At 41.2% G+C, this 18,789-nt stretch overlaps 1 protein-coding gene across 1 annotated transcript in view; it reads left to right on the top strand.

Annotated features, from left to right (window-relative positions):
- The window catches only part of PTPRN2 (protein tyrosine phosphatase receptor type N2), a 659,439-nt gene that overhangs the window by 555,421 nt on the left and 85,229 nt on the right, over nt 1-18,789 (top strand). The window contains exon 14 of the mRNA XM_063324424.1: nt 16,821-17,015. Within this exon, the coding sequence (XP_063180494.1) occupies nt 16,821-17,015 (195 nt within the window). The remainder of the gene's footprint in view (nt 1-16,820; nt 17,016-18,789) is intronic.

Raw genomic sequence — 18,789 nt, 5'->3', positions numbered from 1 at the left:
TTAGAACGTAACCCAGAGAAAAAATGGGCATTCAGGCATCGGGGGCGGGCTGCAAGCAGGGCCACTAAGTGCACATCTTACTTGTCACCGCTCCCATTAGCAAGCAATTTATTAATGTAATGAGTGTGTGTTAGTGACTGCTACTATTTAGGGATGCTCTGTTTGAGTCAGGGTGATGTATTTGCAAGTCCAGCTGAACCCTGGCTTTTGACCCCCGTGTGGGGAGCGCTGGGTTGTGCGAGACGTTAAATCATCAGCATATTTTATACTTTGCGCTGCAGAAGTTTTCCATGAGCGTGGACTTCTGCATCACTGACAATGTGCTGCAAAACATCGCCCATAACGGAATTTAAAGGCAAAAGTTAAAATGGGCTGAAGCTGGTTTCACAGAAAGCCTGCCTTTTAATATTTTATGTCAGTAATGTTCTTTTTAATTTTCCTTCACTTCAGCCCAAAGAACTTCCTTTGAAAAATGAGGGGGCAAAGACCAAACAGTTTACAATGAAGTTTCTTCTTAAACTGCCTGAAGTATTGAAGGCGACATGAGCCGTGCAGCGTCAGTGCTGCTGGATTACATCACCAGCTTTTTAAACTTGATCAAATAACTTGATTTGGCAGGCACATAATTGTAAATTACATGTTAAATTCTACATTATTACATGTATTATGTTATATACAAATCATATATTCCTTTGTAAAATACAGTCTTATTAATTACATGATCCTTCTGTATTCGAAGCCCCTAAGAACTTCTCTGTGCTTTTACAGATTTCATCCTGCTGGTATTTTTGATTTGAGATGTTAAGAACACAGTATTTACAACAACTACAACAAATGTTTCTGCTGCAAATGTTTTAAAAGGCTCCAAGTGAAAAAATCTGCAGGAAAAGTACTCTCTGCTTAACTATCCTGTCTGTTTTGTGTGTTTAAATACAGTTAATTCATTACCTCTAATACGGCTTCATCTTTTACAGTCTAGACTGGCTTTCACAAGCAAACATGTTATTCTAGTATAAGACCTTAACGTTACAGTAGTACTGCAGATCAGCTCCTTAGAAAATGGATTTTTGTGAAGTGAAATGGGGGAAAAAAAAAAAAAAGGAAAATTTTACTGTTCTTATTTATCAAGTTCTCAGTAATATTCAAATTACCGTCGGGATTGGGACCAAAGTAAGCTGGCAAACTGGGGATAATCAGTACGATGAAGTATTACCTCAGAGCTATATAAAACTCTTTCATTTTCAATGACCCTCGCTGCACTTAAGCAAAGAAGATGTCAGTGAGGATGAGGTATATTCAGTACATGAGTATTTAGTAAACAGTTCAGTAAGGAATACCTTTAGTAAGGATTTTGGGTAGATGAAAATGTTGCCTTAAGGCTGAATACTAAGAAGGGCTTGCTTGTGTTTTCTTCTGGGAAAACAAAGGACATAACGCATTTTTAATCTTTTCCTTTCCTGTGTCCTTATTAAAAGAGGGAAAAAAAAAAGATCATCTCATGTGACTATGCAAAGCAACAGGACAAACTGTAATTGTTTGTAATAAAGCATACGCAGGGAGATATGTGTTTTAGAAGAGTCGTTCTTGTCCATTCCAGTCTGCTTATTGTGTATTATGTGAACAATTTTCTCTATCTTTAATTAGAATTTTGTCTTAAAATGAATTCTCAGGAACCTGCAAATACATCGTGTGTAATGTTGTTGCATAAACCACTGTACTTTAAGGTGAGACAGTTTTCACGACGTACAAAATGGATATTCTACACAATGGCCATGCATAGCAATCAAGGGAGAGAAGGGAGAAGTGGGGAGCGTTTTAAGGTGATTAGGAGAGAGCTTACCTTATGTTAAACACTTCCATTGAAGTCAGTGGATGGCCAGAGCAGAATGAGGCCAAACAGGAGGTGTACAAATATGGATTTAACTTTTAATCTGTTTTTTATCCGATTAGCGTTCAGAACAAACCACAATTCCTGTGGTGCAGTGGACTATTCAATGCCCTAACCTTGCTTCCTGCGGTAGCCGTAAAATAGAGTTAAATGGTAGTAATGTTATGTATGAATTTATAAATCAGCAGAAATTTATCAAACATGCCTGTTTGATAAATTGGAGTATAAATAAATAAATAGGGGTATGTTATCCATCATGCCCCTAGCATTTAAAATCAACTTCAAAATACGGCTTAGTGAGAAATGCCCATTTTAAGTGAAGCTCCATGGCACAGATCTCGGCGGGCACTTCAGGAAATCTGTACTGGAGCTCGTCGTGTCCGTCTGGGAGGAGCGGGGCTCTCCCATCGCCTCCTCCCTGCCCTGCCCCAGGGGAGCCGCGCTGGCCGTGTCAGAGGGGTTCATCGGGCTTGGTACGGAAGGCTCTCCTCCAACCTTTTCCTAGTGAAGAAAATAACTTTTGTAAATTACTCGGAGAAATGGACTTGCCCTGAGCAGAGCAGGTCTTACCTTGGCAGCCCGGGTGCTGGGCTGCTGCAGCAGCGGCAGCGCAGCAACGCTTTTGAGTAAAAACACTCCTGACATTGGAGCGGGCGGGTGGAGAGAGAGGTTTTTTTGCAGGTATGGAAGGAAAATGAGTATACACACAGCTCCTGGAGTGCTTGGATGAGAAGGTGCCATGTGGGTTTAGGTTTGAGTAATATAAACCCTCTTTTTCAAGCAGTTGGATGTTTATCTGCGTAGGACTGGTGCAAAGTGGCAGAGAGAAGGTGATGTCGACCCTCTCCTCTTAACCCGCCTCTGTTTATTTTTCCCTGTCTAAAGAAAACGGTGTTTGAGCTTGGTGTTTTGTGGAACAAGGACAAACGTGCTCCAAGCACCTTGCAGTAGAATTTCTGTGTATTTAAGATGTAAGAAAACGCCAAGAAAAAAATAGTAGGAGGGGAAATTAAGTTAGTGACTCATTTTTAATTACTGGGAAATCCAGAGTCCTTACCCAAACAGGCATTTCTTAGAAAATGTGCTGGAGGTGCTCTGGACTTGCAGGCTGCATCTCGCCTGGTAAATTAAACCTGTAAATTGTTCAAATGGCTTTGGCACCATTTCAGGCCAAGCCACCCAACTTTCTCCCAAACAGTTTCTCAGCACAGTTAGCACAGGCCAAGAAAAAGACATATGTTGATTCACCGGGCAGTTTTCTTGTTTTAGAGCGTGAGAATTACTGTCGCTTTACCTGCCTTAACTCCCCATCCTGGACCACTGAGGTCCGGGCTCCCTCTCCCAAGCATCCCGCCTCCGAGCATCCCGCTCCTGCTTCAGAGCCCCTTCCAGCCGTCCCTGCCGCGTGGCGGGCTGTTTGCCAGCTGAGCGTGGGCTGGTTCTGGATAAGTACAATGGATTGTCTCCCTCTGGTAAATTGATTGCGTCCCAGTGCCTGTACGTTATAAAGAAGCCAAAGATAACCACAGCCTTGCCTAATGGGCTGGAGAGTATTTGATCTGCAGTCCCAGGCAGTACATCATCTCAAGTGTCCCGATTTCTTTCTAGAATAGCTGTACTGTCTTCAGTCGCCTTTTTTTTTTTTTTTTCTGATGTAATGTAGAGGATAATCAGGCCTGTCTTTCCTACACACTTCTGCCCTTTTTTTCTGTTTTAGGATTTTCCTTTTTCTTTTGGAGCAGCTCTGTTACCGTGTTTCAGGTTTGACACGTTCTTCTACTGTGTATTCTCTGAATGCTCAGCAGCTAACACTGCGATCTGGCTTGCTGAGCCTTTCATATTCCCTCAGAGTGCTGCACGAAAAGAAAAAAAATATATTCTAGATGAAAAAAATATATTTTTTAAGGTTTTTAACTGGTAAGATTTTTTTATTTGTGGAATGAATCTTGTATCAGTGTTGTGCTCACTGGAAGAGAGTAGAAGTTAATTTTGTGTACATAAAGAACTGTTGTAGATGATGTTTGTCGGGTCTTGTAGGACCATGTTGCCTGCGAGCAGGAACAGGTTGCAGTTTATTCTCTGAAGTCTGTCAGGTACAAAAAAAGCGTTCTTCTTACTGCTTTCTTCTGGGTACACCTCGCATCGCTCACGCCAATCTCACGCGGTGGGCAGCGAAAGGGAAGAGGAGTGGGGGTTGCAGGGCCGCTTCCTTTCTCCATCTCCGTGCGGGCAGGGGAGACATGCTGTGCTCAGCAGTGTGCTGGCAGAGCAGGTCCACGTCCTGCCCAAAGCCAGCGAGATCCCAGCTCCAGGAATCTCTTGTCCTTTCTGCATTGCGTGTTTGTGCTCAGCCTCAGTGAACTTGGCTGTTTTGAGGGACAGATGAACAAAAGTAGGTTTTGAATCCTCAACTTGCCTCTGCCTGTAGTCCTGTTGTGCAGCTCTTGCAGGGACGTTGCAAAGTTGAATATTCTGGGTGGACTGTGAAGTTTTCGCTCATTTTATTGTGGTATAAACTACAAGAGAAGAAGTTGGAGCAGAGCAGACTGGAGCGCTCCTGGGGTCATGCTGCTCAACTGCTCCAACCTTCCCAAAGGCACACACGAGATGGTGTCTCGAACAGCCTTGGGAGCATGTGTGACACATGAAGGCAAGGGGACCCGTGGGTGGCCTGTGTGCAGAACTACAAAGAGCTGGATGTCAAGGATGTAATTTGTGTTGACTGGACAAGAGGCCTCATTTCATTCCTCTCAACAGGGACAAAGCTACAGCTCCAGGGATGAGGACCTCCTATCCAAGATGTTTTCCTCTTCATATATTTATGTGCACGACAGATATAAGTGCTTTCCAGCAGTTTTAAGAACTGTAAAACAAACTTTGATTCAGTCAATGCCTACCAGCACGGTATGGTGAAGGACTGAGACACCTCATCTGATTTCTTTGTGCCGTGATTTTTGCTGGTGCAGGTTCTAAGCTCTCGTGGCACCAGCGTATGGCACTGCAGGGTAAGTCAGCTGGGGCATCCCCGCAGCTCTTCATCTTCCAGTTCAGGTCCTCAGCTTTCAGCGTGCAGATCCAGTTCTCATCACTTGTGTTCTTACAAAACAACTAAACCAAGACTGAAGAAGGGGACTGTAAAAGAACACTCCTAGAAGTTAAATCCTTCTAAGAACCAAAATTAATTTGGAGGGCAATGGGAGAGAATAGCTTTTGAATTGGAGAAATGTAGGTGGCTTATCGGAAGGGGAAAATGCATGAGGTTTTCTCTAAGCTTTGCTGACCAGTTTCTACGTCTTTTTTGCCAAAGACAAATGAGTGATGTTTTATTGATGTTTGCTTGGGATGACTGCATTCTGAACAAGCACAGATTTTGATCAGGGAAATAGTTTGTTAAATTTTTAATATTTCAGACTGATAGAAACCTATTCATTTTTGGTGTGGTCTTCTGTTTTCCTGTCTAGCTAACGTAGTTACAGGCTTCTTGAGGATTCCTCCTTTTTCCTTCTACATAGGGCTGCTGCTGCTTTGCAGAACTGTGTTCTGGCAGCATCTCGGAGATCTCAGCAGTGGCTGATCTTGCTCTCCATAGTGGGAACAGCTCATCATTATCATGACAAAACTCACTTTTGGTATTGGGTTTACATGCTTACCTAGGCTGATTAAAGCCACCCCACTTCCCCTCATCAAATGTTACCCAACCTGGAGATCTATGCATTTCGTGCAGGCGGGAAGGCTTTTCCTTGGTCGTGCTGTCTGACAACAGCAGAGGTACGTGGTTTGAAGTGGGCTGTAGCAGAGCCATAACTACCAACCCTACCCATTTTCTAGTACTGCTGGTCTGAACAATCTTCCATCCCCTAATCTTCAAAAATGTTTTGGGCAGAATATTCACATGTCAGAGAAGTATTGATCTTTCCCGAAAACTATGAATAGAAGAACGAGAGAAAGATGAAAAGGAAAAATTCAGTATGCTGCTGCTTTTCTGACAGCGTGGGGAAAAGAAGCTGGGATTTTACCTTTTTCCAGCTTCTCTCAACTGGAGTTCATCCTGGCTTCCTGAGAAAGAAAAATGCCTCGTGTGGAGTGAAATGGTGTGATTTGGTGGAAGAGGTTTTGCTGCAGTGGATCACAGTGAAAGGTGCGAGTGGCTGGCTGGCCACCTAAGATAGGAGGAGAAACGTGATGCAGCTGAATGTAGTTTTGGGAGTAAGAACAACCTCCATATGTAAATTCATGTTATATAGTGAAATTATGTCATACAGCATCTCCCTCTGTACTCTGGGGAAATGGGAACGTGGACATATAAATTCCATATACCATCACCCACAAGAGTGAAATAAAGAATTGCAGTTCCTAATTAACCTCGCTGGAAAGCTCTTGGGTGTGAAGTTAAAATATATAGAAGGGCTGCTGAGCAAGCTGTTCCAAATTTCAGCTTCTTTTTGGAGGTCTGGGTCAGCGCAATGGCTGTCCAGGCATTGTTGACTAATAATTTTATTTGCTTGTTTGACGGCTTTAGAAGTTAATTAAGTATAAATCAGTGCTTGAGGCTGCTGTGAGTTCTGGTCATTCCATTGCCAAAGGAACGCTATGGAAATGGAAGGGTCGAGGAAAAGATGACAAGAATGATTTAAGGGCATGGAAAACTCATGTGAAGAGAGATTGAAAAGACAGATTATTTCTTCCAAAACAGTAACAAGCGGCAGTGTAGAAAAGGAAAAAAGTACATGAAATGAGGAACTGAAGGAAGAGTGAAACTCTTATTCCGTCTTCTACCCAGCACCAGGGCAAAGACATTCGGTTATATTAAATACATAACATAAAAGACTAACAGAGGGAAAGCTGTCTGCATAATACAACTTGCAACATGCAACACTATTTCTGCAGAATGTTGTTGATGCACGAGTTGTTAGCAGCAACCTCAAAAACCAAAGAAGCAAGTGGAAAAAAATACGCTTGGTAACAAAATAGCTGCTGATGTTTTAGATGATGTCTGTATCTTCCTGCCCCAGGTCTTAAAATCATCCAAAATTAAGATGTGACTGTTTCAGGAATGTGCCTACCTCGTAAGTGGTCTTCTGTGCTGGTCCCGTGGTGCTTCTTGTGGGCAAACTGGTGCCTGGCGGAGAGGTCCAAGGTGGAGTAACAGCCCCTGTGCTTGCATGAGTTGGCAAAGGGAAACCTAGGAGCTTCAGTAATGGCCAAGGAAGTTCTTTGCATTGGAAGCAAACACACACGTGAACTCCTTGCTGCCTCTGCAGGGTGTTTATTGTGAGCGGTGCCGTGGGGCAGACCAGGGATGGTGGGGAGGTCTGCAGCTCTCCTCCGGCAGGCAGTGCCACGGCACGACCGTGATCCAGTTGAGAGCACAGGCAGGGGACAGCAAGGAGAAACGTGCATTTTTGCTGTTGTTGCTCTTTTCTCCAAAATGTGAAGTCTCCCTGTGTCTCTGACCATCAGTACTAAGAACAGTATAAAATCCCTCTCAGTTTTTCCAGCATCTCCTGTAACACTAATAAAAGGAACGTGTAGAAATATTGACCAACATTTTTAATCCTCAAAGACTTTTCTGTGTGTGTCTGTTATCAGAGACACAATGGAACTCATACACATTTATTTTTTTTCCATAGTTTAGGACGTTTCTCTGTATTACCAAGTTTTTTCCTCATAATAACCTGCTCTGACTTACTAGTAGCTTTGTGATTTATAGATCTTTTTTTTTTTTTTTTTACACTGTTTCCTCCTTCACAAAATTTGCATTTGTAGCTCCTAGCTGAGTTAAAAGAGTGACTTCATTTTTTATTTTCAGTCGGGAATGGGCGGAAAGCAATAACTTTAGTTTTCTAATCAAGAGAGGGTAGGGACTGGCGATTTCAACTGTCATGATAGAAGATGTTATGAAAAAGAAAATTGTTGCTGATGACCATCCTTGATAAATACTTCCTTACCCCAGCATCACGTCTTAGGTGTCTAGCCACCTTCTATGAAAAAAAAGTGTTTGAGGTTTTCAGAAGTTTTTAGGAATTCTTTTTGTATTTCTCTGCCTGATTTTATTACCTCCGTTACCATGAATGCAGTTACACAGGCTTAAGGAGAAGCAATAATATTCTTTGGAATGGGGTAAAATAACATTTTTAGACGCAAACTTCTGGCTATATGTTTGTTCTTTTCGGACTGAGAAGTGCACGCTGAGTCCTGCTGGTGAGCTGGGAAGTCTTATTTCTAGCAGAAATGATCTCCCATTTTTAGTCCTGCAGGGCAATAAAATAGTGGACTACACACACAGCCTTAATGTGTGTGGATCTTGAGAAACTACAGCTGCCTTGGGACCGCATTTTTCGCCTGCTTTGGGCCCCAGGCAACTATAAACGCTGGGAGAGGAAAAGGAAACGTTTGTGGCAGTTGCCGTTTAGAGCGCTGGCATCTGCTGGAAGGTGGTTGGGCTTTGGGTGGCTTAGACCAAGTCAAACTGCGTGATGAATTCGCACGTGGTTCTGCGTGGCCTTTCAGGTGAACTCAGTCGTTACTACGGTTTGTTTGTAACCCATAGTGTGCTGTACGGCTCTCACTGTGCTAGCGGTGAATTTAATGTGCAAATCCATATTAAGAAGCAGCTGTGCCCTCGTGAGCATGGATTTGAGTTAGTTAAGATGAACAAAATATGGAAAAGGTGAAGTTTGTTTTACGCATTCTTCTTCCCTGTCCAGTTACTCCTTAAGAAATCTTCCCTCTCCCAGCTCCATACTTACCATATACTTGTGAAATGCTACATGCAATCACAGCTGAAATGTGGGAAATGCAGTTTAGAAACCAAATTTGTTCAAAACCAGCAAAAAATATTTTTTTTTTTTTTTGTGTGGCAGATAGGTAAACCTCATATGCTGCTGCTTCCCGAATTACAGCTGTCTGAAATGCAGGACCAGGAATGTTCAAACGCTGACAGGGTCACCCTGAGAAAAACCAGGGTGTTTTTATGCCAGTAGATCACTGGTCTGTGGTTTTGCAGATCTTTCCTAGTAGAGATAGACCCTGGTTTCCTTGGAGGCATCCAGGGAGTCTCTTTAAATCCCAAGAGAAAGGACTATGATGTCATTATGACCATGATGTCATTATGCAGAGAAAATAATTTTAAAGAAACATGAACTTTCTTCTGTCTTTGAGGTCCAGTGTACTGCAGCCATGTTGAGTCAGGCATCTGTTTCGTAACACTCTTCCCTCTTTTAGAAATAAAGGATATAAATTGTCGTACTCACTTACATAGTCCCCGTTGGAGTGGTATCTTGTAGTTTTGGATAGAAAAAAAATCCCCAGTACAGTAACCTAAACATGATCTGCAACTTTCATTGATCCTCTGGAAGGCAGTATTATCCCCAAAGATGCCTGTGCTTTCCTGGCGCGGATAGCAGGGGAGACACCCTACCGTTATTTCAGGGAAATATCATTAGACCTGTGCAGTCGTGTCTTCCTTGGTGACTTGAGCCATGTAAAAGGCTTCTCCCTCCTTCAGGAGCTCCTGGGCTATTTAGATGTCTACCTTATTGATGAGAGGGCACAGAAGAAACTAAAGTAAAAGTATTTCCTTGCACAGTCAGTGTCTTCGGTTCTGTGCAAGCCAGAAATTTTCACATCTGCTGGACTTCTGGAGATGTCCACAAGCCCGTGATGGCTTTTTGTTTGTATGATTTGGTAGGATAAGATCGTGACAATGCTTGAACTTAAAGAGAGGGAATAAAACAAATAAATACAAATAAAAGAAAGGTCATAAAGATTGCCACATTTTCTTTGCCTTTCCCCTCCTGCGTGGTCTCTACTTTCTTTGTGTACATGAAGAAAGGGGAATTGTAATTACATGAGTCACCAGCAAGAAACACTCAGAATGCTAAAATAATTGAAGTTTTTAATTTCACAGACCATAATCAAAATCGGGGTTTTGTTAGGAAAGTGAGTCTCAAGCCTGTGTTTGGCAGCAGTGCTCTCAAAGCGAAACAGCAGCCCTGCCTGTTACGTTATTTAAAAGCCAAACAAAGCAAAACCCCTACACAGAGGCTCCGAGATATAGCCAGAGGTACAGGGGGTGGTGCAGTACGAGAGGGCAGACAGTAAACTGAACTGGACAGACTAAGGGTATATCGACAATCAAATAAATACATTTTGCTTTCTTTTTTTTTCTTTTTCTTTTTTTCCCTCCCCAGATCTATCACATACAAGTCCAGATAAATGCGAATTGTACAGAGTATGAATATGCAATGATAACGTTTGATGCTGTGGCAGAGATGAGGTCTCTCAAAATATTACCCTCAAACATTTTTCCAATATCTGCCTTTGTTCCTTTTCTGAAGGCGCGCTGATCTCAGCAGTTGCCTTTTCTGGCAAGCATAGAAAAATATATGTACAAATATTCCACCTATGTAAACAGCTCTTTTACTCCTGGACAAAAAGTCTGTTAAAATGAAACTAAAGCTTGAAAGTATGTTTCAATAACTCAAAAAATAAATGGTAATAAAGCTGTAATTATCCCCAAAGCTACAAACACAGTAAATAAGTTAAAGTTAAATTTATAACACCTGCAAGCATATTAAGTATGCAAAAGCAAAACAAAGGCAGCCAAATGACTTTAGCTTCACCCTGTAGTAACACTAAGCAAATTTAGTTAGAGAATAATGGTGTTTGTAGTCCTAGATTCATTTGTTTAAAAAAAATAAGCTTACCTTACTTTTCCATTTTTTCAATCTCACCGTGTTATGACTGCATCCATAGCGGAACGGTTAAATCCATGCTGCACGTGCAGACCTCAGCTCATCCTGTCAATAATGCCGCCTTAATTTAAAGGAAAGCGAGGCTACTATTTAATTAAATGTATTAAAGCTGAGAAGAAAAGCCTTTTTAAAGATCTTATTCTTCCATACCTAGCATATAAAAGGTTACATATATTCTTAGTTTTCATTATATATTTTATTATGAAGGATAGCCTTGAATCCTTTAGAATTAATAGTCAGCGTTTTTAATTTAGAATTTCTACAAAACAATTTTGTTTCGCGTGTAGAATGGATACAGTGTTATTGTGATCGTGCCTGCTTAAAGGAGATTTGTTTCTGAAAGAAAATTAGTCAGGTCAGGTTGAAAGGGCTTGGTGTACACTCAACTATCACTTTTAATAAACATCGATTTCTATGTCTAATGTCTCTGCATTTTTGTAATAATTATACCATGGAAGGATATATTCTTTCTTACATTTTGTTAATTCTGAAAATAATTGTGCCACACTTGTTTCTGGACTCGCTCAAGTGATTTCCATTTGAATGTGTTAAGCAAAAGACTTTTAAAAGCATGGAAATGTCAGGCCTATTCCCTGGACATTGTTTTTGGAATTATGTAACTTTGGGGGATCAGTTGCAAAAATAGATTATTTTCATTAAAATGTAGTAATGAAATTATATTTCTTTTTCTAAATAAATTGGAGAGTTGGAATTTCCCTCAGATCCCAGGTTCCTATTAAGTAGACCTGAGCTGAACGTGAGCGGGGAAGAGGAGCAGTATTGTCGATAGGAATCTGTTTTCATTTACTTTGGACGTTTCATTTACAACGCACCTGGTACCAGCTAGATGAGAACGAGTCCCGTGCCGTGGTCAGTGGCTGGACTCGGACTACCTGGAGATATTGCAAACTGCATTTGCATTAAGTAGGTGTATTTTAATAAACAGCAGCGTCGTCACTGCAGGCGGCTTTGAAGTGAAGTGGCTCATCTTTAAGAGACATAAGTGGAAAGCCAAGGTGCACGTTGGCCATCTTTTAACCGGGATGCCCAGGTCAGGTCTCCTGCCTGTAACGTGCCACCCTGAGGTTTTCAAATTCCATTTTTGCAAACAAAACAAGGGAAAAGATTCAATATTTACCATTCAAGCCTCGGTTCCAGCTGGTTTTAGTTCCATGCTTGCCTATATTCTTAGTCCTTACCAGGGTGTATACATAGGTTTCTCTCCAAAACCAAACATTTTAGTAAACTATGTGGTCTTAATGGCTTTTCCAGATACCTACTGTATTAGTTGAACTTGATGGAAGATGAAAATTTCTCAAAACTATAACTTGCTGTCTTGCCCTTCTGTGACGCTGATGGCTGCGTGCATCTCGAAGCCAAGCGGCAGCAAGTGCCGCTGCTGTCACTGGCTGGGGACGTGCAGAAGAGGTGGTCTAATGCTTGTGGTGATAAGCAGGTTGCATCTCTAAACCAGACCCGGACAGGCATCTGTGGGCTTCGTTTCTGAACAGGCTCAACATCTGCTTGGTTGAAAGGAGAGTTTCTTACCTTTTCAAGACCCATCTAACAATACAGCGTGGTAAGGCTGGCTCTCCATCTCTGTGGTGGTGTCCATTAGGTGCAACAAGTCTCCTAATGCCCTTCTTTAAATGTGGATAAACTACACTTGTGCCGCGATGTGATTCATTCACGAGTAGACTGTACGGATTTGAAAACCCATTTTTTGTACCTGAGGAAATACTTGTTGGTTCGTGCTTCTCCCTGTCTCTGTGAGGACAACCAAGTGTTAGGAGCACTTTAAAACCTCCTTGGAAGAGGTCCAGGGGTTTTCTGAGAATACTCTTTATGGTTTGTTTAAGGTTATCAATTACGTCTTGAACAAAAAAGCTCTCTACAGATGATCATTGTGCTGTACTTTGAACTCATTTAACTGGACATTATTTACAGAATATTTATCTTGGTTATGGCAGTTTTTGTCACACAGCAATATTACTTTTCCATTATATACTGCATGTGACCACCACATAAGTTTGATAATAAATGCTGGGAAATAAAAAACAGAGTAAGTGCCTCAGTATGATAGCAATTCCCATGTGATGGGAAATAATGTCATAAACTTCAAATTACCTTTTAAATAAATGTTTACGTCCAGCCCATCCATTAGATCATAGCCTGAAGGGTCAGGAGGATCATTTCTTCATATTTCACTGTATGCATTATGATTGCTTTTTTAGGTGTAAATGATGTTTTTAGATGAAGAATGGCACTCGAACTATACACAAACAACGGCTAGACATTACTGAGTCGCAGTACGGCAGAAATAGCCTCAGCCACTTGGCTAAATATAGAAGTGCAGCAGTAAATTGAATTCATTCTTAGAAAATGTTTTTAATGGTGTACGTGCTGAGACGATACAGAAATACGGCTCGTGTCATTCTCACAGTTTGCAGCTTTGACATTTTAGTCAAGTTTAAATTCTAGTTCTGGTTTGGTAGATGGCTGATTTGCTAAATGCTCATGGGAGTAAAGATTTTGGAGAGCAAGGAAGAGCATACTGGAGCGTGCAGAGAAGAGTACAGGTGACATTTATCATATTAATGAGACTCTTCACTGTCTAGGGCTTTGTGTGTCTTTGAAGTGATGCCACCTCCATAAGTGCCCAGGGATGGTGTTTCCCCGAGAGCAGCCCGTGCGAAACACCCCACACGTTGAGACCCCGCTATTCCCAATGCCTTTCATAGGAATGGGACAGAGCTGCCTATCTCAAGGATGAAGCAAACCCAGATCTTGCATCGAGACATTTCCCTGCTCTGAGCTGGACCTCCCTAGTCCTGGAGGAACCCGTTTGGCTCCCCAAAACGCCCCACACATCAAAGCTTTTATACGTGGTGGTGTTAACTGCGTTACCCCTGCAGTGCTAGGCTAAAAACCCAGCTGGGAGTTGAAACGGTTGGGCTAACGCAGAGGTGGCTTTGAAGAAGCAGAAGCTGTAGGTGTCCTGAGACTGCTGACGTGCAGGTGGGGATGGGGCAGGTTCCTCAGCCTGGGCTGGGCTGGCTGGGAGCGGGGGAAGGAAGAGCTTAGGGGCTCAGTCAAGGGCCCTTAGACCAATCTGGAAATAAAGTCAAACAAAAAACTTCTGTTTACAGTCGGGGGGAAACCCATTGTCTTGGAGATTTAAAACACCAATCAAGAAATTCAGTGGTGTTTTTGCTGCAACTATGATTTGACCTTCCTGTTTACATTAAAAAATTTTTATGGTGGTGTGCAGTGACGTGGTTGCTTTGTTTAAGGTATTTGACAGCGGTTCTGGGAATAATTGTTTTGGTTCTGTATATGTCAGGAAAGAAATATGTTAATATTTGAGATCATGTTCCTTTTTTTTTTAAACTTATTTATTTTTGCTCTGTTTCTCAACCTTACCTTCTTTCATGAGAACCATGACCATGTTAATTTTAAACAAACATTTCTTAGTAACATATTAAATACTTTATGTCCAAAACATTCTTTTTAGTTGGAGCTTAATCTACTCTAGAACTAGTTGGCTATAATATTGCTTCTTTTGCCATTATCATTTGCGTAAAAATGGTATATTAATTTCTTAGAGTTCACTTGATCCTGATTCTTTTTTGTTAGCAGACGCCTATAATCCCTTCCACAGCAACCACTTGTAAAAGCAGAGGATTATGACTTGAGGCAGGATATGAGCAGCAGGAACAGATCAACTTAAAAACAAAGATCCTGTTTGAGTACAAATGCTATTGTTAGCACAGAGTTGGGGTGAGTCAAGTGGCAGGATGTCTATTAGAATATAATAAATTCGTATTTACGCCATATGGCATGCTAGCCAGAAGACACATCCTTTTAGCAGTTACGCGATAGACTACATATTTTTATACCTTTACTTATTATTCTTTTGCCTAGTCCAATAAACCGTTCTCCCTAAGAACGGCTGATATCTAAACATCTGAACAGCCTTTTGGCTTTCTGTAGATTTATTTTTCTGTCTAAAAAGTTTCTGTGCTGTTATACTTTTCCCGAAATCTGCTAAAAGCTGGGATTTGAAATTACACTACCACAAGGTCGTTCCGAGGTTAGTAATAGCCATTTTGGACTATTGCTATCTTTTCTTATGACGTGTGTGATCCTTCAGAGAAAAGGAGAAGGAGGTTTGTTTTTTTTCTTTGTCCCTATATTTAAAAAAAGAAATACAATAACATTTTGTCCTGTATTAAAAAGTCTTGGGTTTAATACTGATAGTTTAACTGACCTATCTAACACTAATATGTGTGACTCCATTTCAAAGTATTTGTGAAGTTTAATTTTTTTTGTAATATTTTTCCTGTTAAGGTTAGCAGGAAGTAACAAGGGTACCAAGTGACAGAAAACATTCTAGTCAAGCGCGGAAAACACCCTACTTTTTGTAAAAATTAAAAAAAAAATCTTACAGGGCATGGATGAAATTAATAAATATACAAAATGCAGTGATGGAATCAGGTAGCAGTTTCATTTGGGACAGTCTGTACAGTTATTCCAACAACTGACACCGCATACAAGGAGTAATCTGTGCTTCCCAAAACTCTGGTGACTGTATTTTTGTAATAAACAACAAAATATATCCTGTTGATATGTGATACAAATTTTGTCTTAGTGTATCTTAATTTTACATGCATACATATATATCTATGTATGCATTACACACCATAAAATAGTGAAATTCCACATAAGCATCTCCGATGGCAAGTCAAACAGAAGTTTTGGGAGAAGAAAATGTTTGGAGGGGTCTTTAATCATTGCCAAGTGGTGCCAAGAGGAGACTCAATATAATGGTTCAGTGGGTTTGTTTGAGTGCTTGCTACTGCATGGGTTAGGATCCCTCTTCAGTGTCCTAAAGTTTGCAAGGTTAAAAAAAAACCCACCACCATAGTCTTAAAGTTCTGTTTCTAACTCCTGTCTGAAATGAAGATTTTATTGCACTTGATATATGGAGGTTTTCAGATCATCCTACTGGTGGCACTTGGGCTGCAACCATATTATCAATGAATAAGAAAACAGAAGCCGTGGCATTTCAACAGTATGAATTCTTCAGACTGTATTATTTTGTTGGCCTCAGGCAAGAGACTGTGCTCTTAGTACTCGTCTGTGCAGAATGAGTAATCTGAGACAAATGTGTAGCCATACCGCGTGTGCAATATGTCCAGATACTATGGACTTGCTGGTCTCGCTGTGCGCCACAGGCAGCCAAGTATCTCTCATGGACAATAGACATATGTTAAAAAATGATAATTTTCTTATGCTGTCTGGGATTTCACCACACGTAACCGATTCTAAAAGCATTATAACAATGATGGTGTAACTGTGGGTCTCTTTATCCCATTAGAGTCAGAATTTTATACTGCAAGGAGCTGGTTTTACCAGCAGGATTTTCTGTTACCTAACCAGAATTCTGTATTTTTATGTGAATTCTATGCATGGGAGCAACTGAAAATACGTATTCCCAGTGCGATCTATTTCAGTGTTTTAACATGGCTTGCATTAGCATGCGTGATAGCTTGAATTTTCTTTCTTCGCCAAAGCTGCTTAAACAATACAATGACAGATTTCTGCTTTTATTCTTCGTTAATGTCATTCTTCATCCTCTCTGCCCCACATCAGGGAGGAAGTGTTGTGAGTTTGCTGTTTTAATGAAGAGAAATGAGGCATCTATCAACTAGGATTTATACTGGAGAGCACATCAATTCAGTTGCCTTGAGCTTGCTGAGTTTGCATATCCAGGGCCAAGTAGCGCTCTCAATTACTCCCGTGCAACCCCATTAACTTCAGCAGGTTGCGCAGTTCAAAAGTGGCTTCGCAGAACGCGGGGCGGTATGAGGGGGAAAAAAGGCTATCTGATAGAGAAGTCAAGCTCCAAAACATTATTTTTGGTTATCTAAAAGGAGATGTGCGTACAGTCATAATTACACTTTAGAAAGGTTAGGGTAGTCATCATGTAGTAATTTCCTTAAGTATCTCTTTGTAAATGTGCCTAACAGAACAGACAGCCTCCCAAAAATCACTGCAGTGAGGGGGAAAACACTTCCAGCCCTGGAAACATATTGTAAATCATATGTCTTTAGTAGACTGTATCCTGTAATTACTCTTAACCGTAGGTTGTTTCTTCCTTTTTCTCTCTCTAGGAGCTATGCCGTCAGCGCATGGCAGTGAAAACATCTGATCGCCCGGAGCCCCTGCATGCTTCTCGAATAAATAGTGTTTCTTCACAATTTAGCGATGGGCCCATTCCCAGCCCCTCGGCCCGGAGCAGCACGTCGTCCTGGTGCGAGGAGCCGGTCCAGTCCAACATGGACATCTCCACCGGTCACATGATCTTGGTAAGGCGTTTTCGTCGTCACGGCACGTGAGGTGTCACCAGAATTTAAGGTACCTGCTCAGCTTTTGGAAAGAGATGACTTTTAAAGAAAGGGAAGCTGTCTTTTCACAGGTAAAAAATATTCCTGAGCTTTGTTGGTAATCTTAGCTTTGTATAATTAAAGCTGAAGGGATTTTTATTTCCATTTCTTTTTCATTATATTGGGTTTTTTTCCTCTCTGGGGAACATGCTTTTATCTTGGACATACAAATTGTTTGCATGCTTGCTTTAAAAAAGATAAGCCCTCCGCTCTCCTTTTGTTCTGTTAATTTATGTTTACCTCAGCTTGGACAACTGAAGAAAACTGCTGAATTTCTCATCGGCTTGCTGCTTTTTCTCATGTATGGTTAGTGTGCGGAGGGATCTGAGCTGAGAAGGCAACAGAATATTAGTGATGTGGAGCAACGTCTTTTCCATTACCCTTAGAAAAGGGATCTGACTTGTGAGCCGGGCCTGAATTTTGTTGCCCTTGGCTGGATTTCTTCCAAGCTGGATCTCTTCTGTGTTTGAAATGATGCAAATATATTATATTGATGGAGTCTGCACTGGAAAACTTGGATTGCTTCCGAGCATGACTTGCCACCCGTATCACTGTGGAAGACGGACACGTGAAGATCTGTGTGTATGTGAGAAATGGCTTTAGCAGCCCAAGACAAACAGAGTCCAGTGGCTGGGACTCGCTGCAGGTTGTTTCTCTGTCTCTCTGGTAGTGTCCTGTTGGGACAACTGTAGAGTAATCCCCCATTTTTTTTGTGCTGTATTTTTCTCCTCCTTTAAATATTTCCTGTCTTGGTAGAGTGCGTTGAAATTAGCTGAGAAGAAGTTAGGTGACGGTGAAGATGATGAGTCAGGTGTTATTTTGATTTCTATATTTGATTTCTGCTGTTTATTGTTGTGGTTGATCTAAAGGAAACAACACTCTTTCCAGTTGGTAGCATTGCCGCGCTTTTGGGAACTTCCCTGTTGATTTATTCATGCACCGCTGAGAAGACTCACCAGTGGGGTTTCTCAGAAGAAAACTTCTCTCCACTGCGCCGTACTTTCGGGTCATAATTTTTCAGCTTGTTTCTCTCTTTTTCTGGACTTATATTTGAAAGTACTATTTTCTCAGATATTTTTCAAGTTCTTATGAGCCACCTCACCTACTGGAGAATGGAGTGGAGGCAGGCAAAACCCATAGAGCTAATTTTACCTCATCCAAGTTACTGACCTCCGTCAGCCTTCATCAGGTCAGCTATAAAACTGAGCAAAAGCAGGGCAAGTTTGTAAACCAGATGCTTCATCAGAGTATGTCAGTGTGAGTAAATACTTCTTCCCCTGCCCATTCCTCCCCCCAAAAAAGGAGTAAATTAAGTATTATGGTAAAATCTGGTATATGAGTGCAGTTTGGAAGGGTTGCTCCTGTGACAGAAAATCATTTGTCATAGTTTTTACTGTCCAACTGTTGCCTAACCAGAATTAAGATTCACTTGATTTCCTTTCACGGTTAACTGAAATGCTTGGGGAAAAAAGAACAACTTAATTGCCCAGCCTCAAAATAAGTACCGATTCCTGTGGTAAGGTTCTCAGGCAATATATTTGTATGGAAATAAGAGCAAAATTTCCTATGTAGATGGAAATAGGCATTTAATATTTGCAAACAGTTTAAACTACTTTAAATGGAGCAAAATTGTTTTCAATTATATTATTGGGAAAAATAAAAAAATCACAAAATCAAGCTTAAAGGAAAGTTGCAT

Source organism: Chroicocephalus ridibundus, chromosome 2 (assembly GCF_963924245.1).
Source record: "Chroicocephalus ridibundus chromosome 2, bChrRid1.1, whole genome shotgun sequence".
Lineage (NCBI taxonomy): Eukaryota > Metazoa > Chordata > Aves > Charadriiformes > Laridae > Chroicocephalus > Chroicocephalus ridibundus.
Note: the sequence above shows the minus strand (reverse complement) of the source record. Positions and strands in the feature narration are given on the sequence as shown.